Here is a 14,535-nt window from a genome sequence, read left to right as displayed (position 1 = left end):
CTGTCACTGCTAAATACCTGCTTGGGGCACATCATCATTGACTTTTGCTTCAACTCACAGTAAAGTGACAGCCCCTGCAAACAGTTGCAATGAAAGTGACTGATACAGCAGAATTTAGCTGTGATATATGAGTTAAGCCTGCAGTATCAGGTAAGAGGAGAAAAACAGACTGCCGAAGAAACGCTTCTCAGGCTCACTGTAGCAGTCTGTAATGAGAAAATATTGCCAACTGGGTTCTGGAAAGCTTATGGGATACACTGCTTTTATATTTTAATAGGCTCTTCTACATCCTCCTACTTAAGTACAAAGTACTACTTTAAATAGCAAACACTATTATAACGTGTGATTGTCCTCATGTGTCTGAGCAAAATGACAGGATGCTATACGCTCAGGGACACTTACTGCTGCCTTTTGACAGCAGAACTCCCGATTGAAAGCATTATGGTTTCCTGGTGAAAAAAAGTAAAAAATATACACGTTTATCTCTAAGTTGGAGAGATATGGATTTGATGGGTGGACTGTTCGGTAGATGAGCAACTGGATGGATAGTTGCATCCAGAGGGTAGTAGTCAGTAGCTCAATATCTGGATGGACATCAGTAACAAGTGGTGTCCCTCAGAGGTCTGTACTGGGACCAGTACTATTTAATATCTTCACCAATGACATAGACAGTGGGATCAAGTGCATCCTCAGCGAGTTTATGGATGACACCAAGCTGAGTGGAACACTTGACACACCTGAGGGACAGGATGCCATCCAGAGGAACATGGACAAGCTCGAGAAGTGGGCCCATGCAAACCTTGTGAGGTTCAATGAGGCCAAGTGCGAGGTCCTGCACCCGGGTTGGGGCAGCCCCTGGTATCTATACAGGCTAGGGATGAAGGGATCAAGAACAGCCCTGTGGAGAAGGCTGAGACGGGATCTTATGCTTATAAATACCTCAAGGGTGGGTGTCAAGAGGATGGGACCAGACTCCTTTCAGTGGTGCCCAACAATAGGATGAGGGGCAATGGGCACAGACTGAAGCAGAGGAAGTTCCATCTAAAACATGAGGAGAAACTTCTGTACTTTGAGGGTGCCAGAGACCTGGAACAGGCTGCCCAGAGAGGCTGTGGAGTCTCCTTCTCTGGCACCATTGAAAACCCTCCTGGACACATTCCTGTGCGATCTGCTCTGGGTGAACCTGCTTTAGCAGGTGGGTTGGACTAGATGATCTCCAGAGGTCCCTTCCGACCCAAACCATTCTGTGATTCTGTGAAGTTTGTGCAGAAGTTTTTGTTAAGCAACTTATGCACACAGAAGCATGGAACAAATACTACCATACATACACCGGCATTGAAATGCCTGAACTAAACACATCAGAAGTGAACAAATCACACTGGCGCACACAGTATGGGTGGGACTGGGATAATTCAAAGTGATCTCTTGTTCATTAGGTTATTATTTTTTAATGTAAATTCTTTTTTCATAAATGAAATACTCTTTCAATCTTAGAAAATAGACTTTAAAATCATTTTATGATTCCTGTATTTTACACCTAGAAGAGACCACCACGACCACCTGATTTGATCCCTTCCTTAATGTAGATTGAAGAACCACTCTCAGGCTTTAAAACTTCTGGGACTTTGCTATATATAAATTAGCTGCCAAAGCATGACTGAAAAAGTCATTTAAAATAAAAACAAAATGAGGAGGAGAGGACAATATCAGGCACTGTTTACTTAAATTTCACAGCAACTTAAATTCCTGATGTTTGCAATAGTCCTTCCTTGACCCCTACCTAGACAGCATTATGATACTTTCTTCACCGCTGAGATCGAGGCATATACGGTCGAAGGAATATCATATTTTATTTAAATACACTGCAGAAGGACATTAAATTTTACAGGTCAGATTCTCTATGGTGCTCAAGCCAAGCTGGGGCTGCAGGAAAGAGCAAAGACAGCTCACTCCCTTTATCCACCCAGAATAAGCATCCTCAGGCTTGTTATGGCCACACAGGTTCCTCAGCCCAACAAACCTTCTCTACACCTGGATTTTAGAGGGATAACAGTTCACAGGGGCTATGGTACTGCCTCGACCAGCACCATTTTTTAATAGATTCAAGTCCTGCAGTGAGACGAAGTCCTGATGTAACAACAGTCACAGAAGGAGACAGCAGCTCTGCCAGTCTTTATCAGGTTTTTGACCCCCCTGGACCTCTTTCGGACAGACAGAGGTCCCCACTTGCCATTCACAGGCATTCTCAAGTCACTCCATGCCTAAATATTGTAATTGTACATAAAGGTACTAAAGCAAGTTCCAGTGAGTCAACCTCACAGCGCGGGTATGCGAAACCGTGATCATTCACCATCTCTGGCCACATCATGCGAGACCAGCACCTTACTAGTGGCCACCATTTCAACCACATGATGCATGTATTTCAACCATAACTGTGCACCCAAATATGAAATAAGGTCCTGATGCATCCTGCCTAAGACACCTGAGATCACTACATCCAGAGTAAAGTCTCCCTGTTGCAAGGCCAGTGAGAACAGACAAGACATCTCCTGTGGACACACATGAGCCCCTGGGCATCAGCGCTTGTATTTTCAACTGGTCAGCTACAACCCTTCACTGACAGAAGTTCAGCCCTCTCTACTGCGGACACAGAAACAACACTGATGCACAGACAGATAAATGCTAGGAAGGCACCAGGATCAGCTTCACCTTATCTGGGGCAATCTTTCAGCCATATAATGAAATCAAAATCTCTCGAGGACCTTAGAACAAAATGTTTTTTCATCTAGCAACCACACCTCCCCTTCCAGACTCCATGTGGGCTGTGGGTTTAATCCTCCTGCAAAGACACTGGCTGGAGCAGAGCCACCCCTTAACTCAACCGACTGCTCCGCGGCCGCATGCTTCAGGCAAAGTGGCATTCAGTTGTGTACGCCTATCAGGGCTCTAATACTGGAAACAGAAGTGGAACAGACAACCGAGGTAATTTAATCTACCAAGATAATTCACTTTCAGTATTACCCTCCATCCCCCCCCAATGCCCCAAATGAATCAGTGACAAGTGCACAGAATCTTCCTAACAGAACGGGAATTGTATGCCAATTATCTCTACCCTTCATTCTATACAAACTGCATAACTCTCTGTATCCAATTCTGAGCCTATTGATATCGCTGTGAACAGGTACAGCTTCCACAGGAGTAACGACATTGCTAACACCGTAAAGTAGGACGGAGATACGAATTGGGCACGTGTTACTTAATGCAAGTCTCTGAAGTCAGATTTAACTTTCTGGATGCTTTTTTCTTGTTGCTGCTGCTATTTGGTTACGGAAAGCATGAAGCTCAACATGTCAACCCACACAAGAAGAAAGCCTCTCCTCCATCCCCATCTGTCCATAATCTGCTTCCTTGCAGGGCATGCAAACACGAAACAGCTCCCATAGCTGGAGTGACTTGAGACATGAAAAGCAAGAAAATTCCCCTCAGCCCAAGATTTTCTCAGTGAGGTGTCACCTTTTATCCCTTCCATAGACTACTGTTCAGAGCAGATACTTCTTTGAAGTACTCCCTGTCCCTGCTCACAAAGAAGAAAACACCTTCAGCTATGGAAGTATCTAGGCTCCTTCTTGAAAGTCAGGATGTGATATAGAAGATTATTAAATCCTATATATAAGACTGTTCTTCACTCTGCAAGTTTTCCATTCACTACTTCTTAAGTTGCGTAAGCCTGATGGACAGTTACTTCTCTGTCCCTCATCTGAAAGTTTGCCAGCACTTTTGCGGAATCAGGCTGGGTAAGTCAACTTACAGTGACTCCTTCCCACAAGGCATAACGCAAAGTGTCTCACACCTGCCAAGAGACCGAATTCATTCATTTCTAATAATGGCAGGCTTTCACCAGATCTCCTCCATAATTCTTAATCAGGCATTTGTATGTAGTCTTACCGGTGATGGATGTAGTTGCTTAGCCTTGACACCGTTGGTTCACCGCCCGCCATCTGCAGGTCAGGCAAATTGGGAAAGTCTTATCGGTTATGGAGTGCCAGAAAACAGAGGGAAATCTGAGCTGGAGCTTGTGCATTTTTAACACACGAATGTTAGCACAGGTAGAGAACCCAAACCTCACCTCTCACCCCTTCTTGCTCTGCCAAGGGCAGAATGAAGAGCATGAGAACAGTCACCTCACTTATATGATTCCCACTGCTCCACGTTTCCCACCACTCAGGTTATGGGGCTGAGCTCCCTGTACATCACCCAAGCTCTCTTGGGTCACTAACATATATGTCTTTGATGTCACTGCTGCAACTATCAACCCTGAAGCACAACGTGATGATTGTTTCCCTGACTCACATTCACAGCACATTTGTTCCAGTAGGCTTGAAAATGAGGGGATGAGGCAGGCTAGGCTTTACTGCTCGGTAGGTTTTTACTTCAATCAAATTACAAACATTCAGCAATTCACTGAAGTACCTTGCATACTGCACATGTCCCATACTTTAAAATAAGATTGGAAAGCAAATGGCCTGATATTATTTTTTTAAACGCACTCCCCAGATGGAGAAGATTCCTCAGAAATTTCTTTGCAATACTATACCGAAACTGCTGAACCAGAAAATTCAAGCTTCTTCTGAACTATTCTGTTTTTGTTGTTATTGTTAATGGCTTTTTTTTCTTTGTCTAAAAGCTAACAAGGAAAGCCACTCTTGGTTCTCTGACATGCAGAGAAGTGACAGTACAGCTCACTGCAAACAGTCAGCTCTGGTCACCTTGGTCTGAAACTGGGTCAGGGATGCCAGCTTACGGGTGTAACCAAGGAATATGCATTTATCTACGGATTCAGATGCTGAGGACCACCCTTTTCCAGCAGGCAGAACTTGGGTAGTTCAGCTCTAGCACTCAGAGAGGGCAGCCTCCTCATAACCAAGGCATGTTTATGCACAATTTTTTAAACAGCCTCCATTTTTGGGAAACGTGTTGAGGGATCTATGTGAGCATCCAAGCCAAGCCCGGCACTTCTACACCTCCTCAACCCAAAGGCAAGCCACTGCTGGGAGATGGCCACCGCAGCGCGTTGTGTTGATGCTTGTGGGAGAGCGTGCACCAATGGAAAGTTGATCCACCTTCAGTGTTAACACCACTGGAGAAATTCAGTGGGAAAGATTCCAAAGACTCCACGATGTTTGTAACTCCACCCCTGCTACTGAAAACAGACCTTTTGCCCACCAAGAGTCACCACGACCTGGGAACTGATGCACAGCACAGTGCACACAAAAAGCCTGTGATCACGTCAGAAAGCTCTTGCCATCAAACAAGTGCCTAAAGGATCCTCCAGATGGGCTAGCTATCACACCACCAGCTCCCAAACTCAGCCTTTTTCAGGAACTGTCACAAAATGCCTCAAAAGTTGCTTGTCCTCATCTCCAAAGGCAGAGTGCCCTTAAGCTGTACAGCTGAGAACAAATTCCTTCAGGGTTGTACCAACCAGTTAAGGGATGTGAAGCAATTACCTTTATACCCATACAAATGAAACTCCACCGATGCAATTAACTATCCCTTGTCATCTACTGTTGAATTTTTGGAAAGCATATGCTGTACACTCTCTCCTCCCCTAGCTTTTCCACGATTCTAATCAGTTTGTTTTAGCTAATGTAATGGAACCTACCTATACTAGAGAAATAACATATGGCTGGAAATTATCTGAGTATTTTTAAATGTCTTTTTTCATTTTAAATATAATTTCATTTGAGATTTTGCAGCTTTCATTTCTATTAATAAATTATCATTTCTTCTTTATAAGTGATGAGCTAGTGTGTCATGTAATTTTTTCCTCTAAATAGACCAAGACTTTGATCTAATGCAAGCCCTTGCTGGGAGTAGAAAGACTTTCTGTCTAATTTAGTTACGAAAAATATTCAATTAAACTTGGGAGTTTAATTCATTTAGTTATGAAAATTAAATGAGCTCAATAAGGTACATTTAATTCGCCTCAGGAAAAAAAAATAAAAAGAAGAATCTCTGAAAGGGGAACAAATAAGAAGGGAGAACAAAAGTAACTTTTAATGCTTACATTGAAAGGTGGAGAACATGAAGAGCCTGAGTTCTGTTTTGTGTGCCTACATAAAACATATCCACAATGAGTTCATGCAAAATTTATATTCAGAAGCTACATGAATCTCTGATATTAACACCCTAATTGTCTCCTGGGTAACGAAAATCCCTGTAGGTCATAATCAAGTCCACCGCATTTAAGGGAAGATCTGGCTCCCCACACTGGGAACACACCACCCACAGACAACTCTTCTCCATCTCCGTTTGGTGAAAAAGGAAAACATTTGAATTATTTTTCAAATCCAGAGCAGAGCAACTTGGATCTCTCCGACAGAAGCCCCCGTGTAGTTCTGCAGCCGTTGCTTACCGTTCTTGCAGATAGGGCAGCACTGATCGGGCTCATACACCGGATCCACACACTCCGTCTGGGGACAAGCCGAAACAGTGCACAGCACCTCACCATTGGCTTCACAGCGACACTTCTCACACGGAGAAACCTGAAACACAAATCCAGTCATCTTTTAATTCTCTTCACTTAATTCCCTCCTGAAGGGTGCAATGCCTAGTTTCCCATCTGCATTGTTCTTTCTTTCACCTCTTTTTCTTCCCCTCTTTAATAAAAAAAAAAAAAAAGCTTATTTTGGTCTGAATAATGCAGAGATTGAAGCTGGGCTCCTGAAGAGCAAAAACTACAACACAAAACAACACAGGTTCTGCTCTGAATGTGCGCACCAAATGGGAAAGTCAAAGGGATCCTGAGAACAAGAACACTTTAGACTTCTAACGCAAATAAAGCAAAAATTTCCCTACCACATTTCTAATGAACTTGCAGCAAATTAAGTTCATAATTGAGATGAAATCCTGTTTAATTCTATTAGAGGTTCAAAAGTAGTTTAGCAAAAAATTTTGTATTTAAGGAAGTAAAATTTTGCTTAATCAAATATGAAACTTCCTTTCATGGAAATCCTTATTGCAATTTTTCCAGGTTTGAAAGCTTTTTGGTACCAGGAAATTGTATTTTATTGAAAATTATCATTTTCAAGGAGAAGTCAGGAAAGAAACATTCTTTGAATACAGGTATTTCCCATAGGTTAATTGTATTGGGATCATTCTTGTAATACTTGTAACTTTCTGAAAAGAAACTGCAATTCAAAGAAATGGGTGAAGCAAAATACAAGTCATCCCTTTTACATACTGAAATGTTACTGGTTTTGAAGAACTCTATGGAGTAGGAGTACCACGAGATGATTACTTGAATGACCTACTTCAATGAAATTAATTCCAAACAAAACAACATCAAGGCCCTATTTAGGAAAAAATGGACTTTCAAACATCTGCATTTGCCACGTGTACAGTTCCAGCTGTACCCTACAGTGTTGCTGACCAGGCACTGCACATTGCATTGCTGACATCCTTGTGCCACACAAGGAGCTGGAGGTAGAGAGAAGCAAGGGTGCTAAAGAGCAATAAATGGTATACTGTAAATCTCATTGCTGTACTCCAAAAAAACCCACACTGGCATCCACGCTAAGATTTGAGGATGAAAATGCAGCTGAATGTTATTACCAACAATCCTCTAAATCTACAGTCGGTGCAGATTCTAGGTTTACTTAAGGATGAGGTAACTTTTTATAGACCCTTTCTCATTTCGGATTCCAGTTAGTGCCAAACAACCATCCCTTGCATTTCTCCAATAAAAGCAGAGTAATCTCAAACAAAATATTCTTTGTGAAGAACCATCCAGACATCTAACTTGCACATCATCTGCTTTCTTCCTCCTATTTCTTAGGCAGCCCATCACATTTTTCCTCAAATCTGTTCTCTGCTTGCTTGCTTCTTTCACATCCTTCTCACTTCCAAAGTTCAAACATGCTGGTGCATGCACAGCATCATCTCCAACTAAATGCTCATCCATGTTTTGCCACTTCTCTTCCCACCTGCCGGGGCTGTTATTTGCTTATGCACTCACGTCTCTTTTCATGCCATCCCCTCTGCTTAGAAAGCCTAAACAGGGTTTCTTACTGTGCTGCTTTCTGCTTTAATTGCTATTACTTCTTTCAGGCTTCCTTTGCCAGCTACTCACTTCCAGTTTTCTCTTTACACTCTACCTAAGATAACACCACACCACACATTTATAAAATGCAGTAAGGAGGCTAACAGTCCAGTAATGCAGATTTTTATTGCAGGCTTTGGGACAAGAAATTTGTCCTGTAATTGTTTATAAAGTGCCATCTTCACTTGCAGAACCAGAGTGTCAGTGGCTGAGGAGGTTTCTGATCCGGTGTTCAGAATCGAGAGGCTCAGGTATTCCAGGTAATCACTTGAACTGCACGTGAAATTTTGAGCGTCAGCAAAACCGAGCTCCTAACTATCTGCAAGTCAATAGCAATAAGCCTTCCCTCTGGAGTTAAATTCAGCAGAAATACCTACTAAGTTATGAAAACATGCTTTTTGGGGAGAATTGATTGATTTTTTAAAATTAATCCTACCCAATTAATCCCACTAGACCTCCATTCCAAGGATAAGGCTCAACAAGGCAAACCTATAGCTTTCAACTGCTTTCAACATTTTTTGCCAGCACTTGAAAAAGAGGACAATTTGCCAATGACCACACTTCAACGAGATCAGTAACTACAACAACAGATATTCCCTCTCCCAGGACTCCACTTAGTAGCTATGCCACTCAATATTAGAAGTGATACAAAAACTAGAGTATCTGATGATAATCAGGAAATAAGACAGCACATAGATGTTATTCCTAAAATCCCTCAACTGTAAAATTCAAACATATTCTAATTAATTAGATCGTTTACTAGAATTCCAAATTTGACAGAAGCCTAAAATTCCTAGAAGAAGCAGCCATTTAATGAAGTATTGAAAATACTACCTCGTTTCCCTGAAAATAAGACAGGGCCTTATAAAATTTTTGCTCCAAAAGATGCTTACTTTTTAAAATGGATAGCTGACTGGACACTATTTAAATTAACTTTTTTAATTAACTGTAACTAGGGCTTATTTTTGGAGTAGGGCTTATATTTCGAGTATCCTCAAAAATCCTGAAAAATCATGCTAGGGCTTATTGTTGGGGTAGGTCTTATTATCAGGGAAACAGGGTACTGAATGAGAAACAGCATTGATCTAATATTTATCTAACAATGATTATTCAGAATAATGCATTTCCATCCTATATCGCACATACACTTGAAGACTTCATCTTCCATGAATGAAGAACATTGTTAACATGATACTGCAGTCATAAATACCCTTCCATGTAATAGAACATGGGATTTCAGAGGAATAACTGCAGTACACCTTTAGGAACTACTGTTGTCTGTACCACCCACCAATACAAGTAATGGTAGCAGAGTTAAGGAAGGTCTCCACATGCTTATTTACACAAAGCTCTTTTACGGCATGTAAGTGAACCACAGTGGCTGCTAAAATGGTATTAGCATCAACTTTTATCTGTTAGTTTTTGGACTAAATGGTAGTGTATGGTTTTTTATATATCATCAGGATGTAGCGGGAACTGTAGAAAAATGCCACTTCTTTCTGCATCTTAATGGCAGCTTAATACTTGGAGACATAATCATCACTAGAGAGAGGGAGAGAGGAAATAAGACAGCGCGCATATAAAACAACAGCTAAATGAATCAGAATGAAAAGACAGATTTGGCCCTTCGTATCTTTTCCTCTATTCCTACAAGGTAAGCTCACTCCCTGCAGCGCAGTTCCCAGTGGCAGCCAATGCAGTGAGCATCCCGCTTGCACATCTGGAAACGACCAGCCCAGCAGCACTCAGGCTCAGCACATCTGACGTAACCAGGCTGGTCTGGAAATAACACCATCTATCAACCTCCCTCTGAAGACTGATGATGCCACCTCTCTGTGGCCTACACATGAAGCTATTAACTCTACAGCAGCCGTAGTTCTGCCTATGCAAAACCCGGGGGAAGAAAACAAGAGACACAGAAGTCTTAACTATTCACCAGGCAGCTGTAAAACCTGTGGAAAATAGAGTACGTACGGAAAAAAAGAAAAAAAAAAAGGAAAACAAACAAACAAAACAGAACACCTATTTAAAATTGTTTAAAGGGAACTTTATGAGCAGATGTATAAATAGAGTTGCAGATGTTGTAAGAAAGCAAACACACCATTGTGTAAACAGGTAGATTTCCCACTAGCGGGGCATGATGAAAACAGTAGTTTAGTAAGGATAGTAGGTTTATCCAGCAACTTAGTGTAAACTGCCATAATTAAGAAGTGACAAATCATTTGCACTTGTTGAAGTTCTGGTCTAAAGTAATTTGAGCTTTCTCTTCCCCCTTTCTACATGTCAAACTCTAATTAAAAACCAAAAGAATCCAAAAACAAACCAACAAAAAGTCTGAATTACAAATATAAATATATATATATATATATATAGTGCATTTGGTCCCTTGAGTCTTGAAAACATTTAAGTTTTTTTAAAAAATCAGTCATAATCCCAAACTGACTTACTAGCGTCCTGGAATTTCTAATAATATTTCCTTGCCTACACATCTCAGGAGAACATGAATGGGGTTAGGCTGACAAGAATAAACATATCAGCCTTGTTTTTACTTCTCTGTGCCTTCTATGCCACAGATCCATTTGGACTTGTTGACTTTCAGATTTCCAAGTTATTCATAAATAAATAGGGAATTTGGTAGCAGAGAAATTCTAAACAAAACACACAAAACAACAGCTTTCAAAAACACCAGGTCCTTCCCAAACCATATTATACTTCTGAAGAGAATTTATGGTCCTTGTAAGACTTTTTAAGTCAGCCTGCATTTTCAAATCTTACTGTGAGATTACAAAACACCTAGTGGAGCACACGGTCAGCAATCTCCAGCCCCAGCGTAGAATTTTATTCTCACTCCATTTCACTGAAAAAGGCTTCTGCTCCCAGTTCCACTCGCACGGACGCTGCGACCCCTCTGCCACCCTGCCTTATGATACGCACAGAAGGGTAGAGGGGGTGCTGATGGAAACAGCTTTATGAGACCCCATCCTTCCCCCACACGTGTTTTGTGTCACCATCCATGTCCTTTTTGAAAACAGAAAAACATGTGCACGTACACACACGCATGAGAAAAGCCTGCAGGAAGGTCTGTGAATCAAAGAAGAAATACATCAAACCTCCCATTCCCTGGCATACTCAGCTTCCGAGTTAGCACTGGCTCTGGTCAGGGTAATTTTTTTTGCCATGCCAAGCCATATATGAATTTAATACAAGCAAACTCCCAAACTTGCATGCATATTTATAAAACTATACATAAATGTTTGTGCAGGTACTGTCACTTATAAGTTAGGAGGTCATCTTTTCCTTTCTTCAGTGATCTCTAGTACTCTTTGCCACAAACAGTAGGTCGGATACAGAGAAAAATCAGATTGCTATCCATTTATAACACCTTCCCTGACTTTAATCAAGAGATGGCATATTAGTAACCTCTCCAAGACCATCAACTTTAAACTCTGTAAATGACCTTTGAAATTGTGTGCAATTACTTGCATTTGCAATGGCTTCCACAGAGCAGCAGCAATCTGATTACATTTGTACTTTGCCTCTCCAGATCGCAGTGGCATGGGCACACAGCTGCATTTACTTTTTTTGTGCTCACAATATTGAAACCAGCATTGAAGCTCAACTTAAAATCAAGGCCCCCACAAGTCAAAATAAAGAGGCTGCAGTTTCACTGCCTAATTGCCTTGGTAACTTTCGTTGTGCATCCCAAGTGGGCATCCCTTCTCACTCATGTTTCCAAAGCTGGCAGGGAAAACAAAGCAGGAAGGGAAATGATGTTTCAGTACAAGACGGTATCAGCACAAGAGCTAAAGGCTGAACGTGGTTAAATAGAAAACTGAAAGCCAAAGTCTTTTCAGAACATTTCTGTAAATGTCACCATTCGGCATTCCCTTTTTATCAAGGCTGCCAGACACGTTCCAAGGTAACAAGAAGCCCGACGGTTTTATCCTCTCACTACATGCTTAGTACAATAAGGTACGTTAGGCCTGCTTTACACTATACAAAGACAAAGAAAAGCAACTCATTAGAAGAGCATGTAGAAGAAGCCTTTAAAACTTGGACAGGGAGACCTACACAGTCTTTGTGCAGAAGAATAATTGTTTTGACCACCCCTCAGAATTAACTTCTCTGGAAAAGGAGGGATCTCGCAATCCATCTCCAAAAAGGTCATACCAACTAGCTGCTGTTAGAAGTACCTTCTCCCTCTTAAAGTACTGTCACCCTGAAGCTGAATGCAATCCTTGAGGGTGACATGGAAAAAGGGGAGGATGACATGATGCTTTCTGCCATGCTTTGAAAAATCACTGATGATCCACACGTTACTGCCTAAAGAGAACAAGAGGAAACACCGCAATTTATTCCAGAGAGAGTGATTCTTCTCCTTAATTTATGTTTATTTTTCAAGAAAGTTGAATAATGTGGAAAGACATTATGAACCAAAATTAAGTTTCCAAGAACACAGAGATACCACAGAGAGCAGAGGTAGCAACTTATTTACAGTCTTCACAAATACATTTCTTTTTCTCCATCCTGAGAGAGACTCAAGCTGCTAGAACCGTGAACTGGACTTTGTACTCTCCTCAATATATTCAGCTCAAAAATCTCAGGTATATTCAGAAATGGGTTTTGAACCATCTCTGTACCTAACAGTCACCCACAAGCAAGTTCTTAGACTGTGCTTGCAGATCTCAGCCACAATAAAATCCTAATGGGAGAAAAGGAAAGTTGACAACCAGGGAATTGGCCTCAACTCCCAAAATTTTTCAGTGTACTGTAATAAGTTGCATTTTCAATGATAATAACCTTGTACAGTGATGCTAAAAAGGCCCTACTCTAAAAGGATTTCCCTCACCATAAAGCTTTTCAAGTCCTTTGTTTAGGTATCACTGTAATGCAGGCTGCAAACCATGTTCTTATGAAAAAGAAGGTCCATAGTCATTCTCGGAAAGCAAACATTATGCAACATTGGCAGCACAGTTTAAACAGCAAAAAAACGAAAAGAAAAATGACCGTTAGGAAAAAGGCGTCATCACGGATTGAATACTAGGTACAGAAGTCAGCCCACAAAACCCTGCTTGATCCCTGCAAGGTGTGAGTTTAACAGGAAACAAACATAATGCTGGAAATTCGTGTAAAATCCATGTCACCATCAAGTACCATCCTTTCAAGTAGCATTTTTTACTGTAAATACCAAAGGAACTAATCAAGATCAGCCACCTCATTAAAAAACGTTACAGCGGAGCAAGAAAGGTTGTGTTTAAGGGGAATATTTCACAGCGCTGCAGAAGCAGTATTAACACAGAAACGAAGCGGGGAGGGGGAGGCCCACAACGCCCTCTGAGAAAGCACCTGAAGAGCGAAACGACAGAAGGACCCACGAAAACAACTCCTGGCTTCAGCCCTTACCATGAACTCCTCCAGGGTCTGGTAGGTCTTCCCTCGGAACTCGCAGTAGTTCTTCGTCTCCTTGCACTGCGGGCAGCACTGCGTGGTGTCCACATGCAGGCAGCGAGGGTGGAGCCTGGGGCACTCGGGCTGGATGCACAGCGGGCCCTCCTCAGTGCACAGGCAGGGGCAGGCCGAGGGGCCCGGCGCAAACTTCTCCCCGATGGCGTAGACGAAGCCGCTCTCGTCCACGCAGCCTTTCCCGCGGTAGTCCGGGTAGACGTACTCCTCCGGAGGCTCGGGAGTGGCGCTCGCAACAGCTTCTGGGAGAGTCGAATCTTCAGCCACCTGAGGTTCCTCGAGAGCGGCGTCTCTTTGCTCTTGCGCTTGGATGCTCCTGGATTTACCGCTCGTCCCCTGACTGCTCCAAGCCTGCTTTTGCTTAGTCCAAGACTCCTTGTTCGAGTAGTTCCTGTTTCCTTTGCTCTTCCAGTCCCTGCTGCCCTCCTCCCTTCCGCTCCTGCCGATCTCATTCATTTTCCCCGGGCCGGTCTGGCTGTCTCGTGTCGATGTGTGATCTCTCTTTTCCTGGCTCGCCTTTATCTCCTGTTTGTCTTGAGCCTTGGCCAGTTTTTGTACGGGTATGGTGGAGCTACAGAGGGCAACCATGAGGCAGCAGGTTACAAGAAGAGAGCTAGAGAGAGCTCCAATTGCCATTGCAGTAGAGCTGGGCATCACCTACTGCATCCCACAGGGGACACTGCATTCACATCAGAGGGAAGCGCTTCTCAGATCCACAGTCCCTAGGAAGAGAAGGATTAGGAACACTTCAGCTTCTGCACTTCTCCCCCTCCCCACGCCTCCAACATCTCAAACAATATGCAACCTGTCTCGGTAGTTTATGCAAAAGGCAAACAGCCTAGTGCTGCATCCCTCCTCCCCGGCTCTGACAAGCCTTACGAATAGCAGGGCTCTGGACACAGACCGGGCATCTTCAGCTCTGTGAGAGCACCACACAGAACTCGGGAAGTTAGCATGTGCAAAGGCAGGTG

At 42.6% G+C, this 14,535-nt stretch overlaps 1 protein-coding gene across 1 annotated transcript in view; it reads right to left on the bottom strand.

Annotated features, from left to right (window-relative positions):
- VWC2 (von Willebrand factor C domain containing 2) overlaps positions 1 to 14,218 on the bottom strand; it is a 56,563-nt gene extending 42,345 nt beyond the window's left edge. Inside the window, exons 1-2 of the mRNA XM_065629665.1 lie at positions 13,505 to 14,218; positions 6,416 to 6,545 (exon numbers count right to left, since the gene is read on the bottom strand). Coding sequence (XP_065485737.1) covers positions 6,416 to 6,545; positions 13,505 to 14,218 — 844 coding nt within the window. The remainder of the gene's footprint in view (positions 1 to 6,415; positions 6,546 to 13,504) is intronic.
- Positions 14,219 to 14,535: the final 317 nt, after the last annotated feature.

This window comes from Caloenas nicobarica, chromosome 2 (genome assembly GCF_036013445.1).
Source record: "Caloenas nicobarica isolate bCalNic1 chromosome 2, bCalNic1.hap1, whole genome shotgun sequence".
Taxonomy (NCBI): Eukaryota; Metazoa; Chordata; class Aves; order Columbiformes; family Columbidae; genus Caloenas; species Caloenas nicobarica.
Note: the sequence above shows the minus strand (reverse complement) of the source record. Positions and strands in the feature narration are given on the sequence as shown.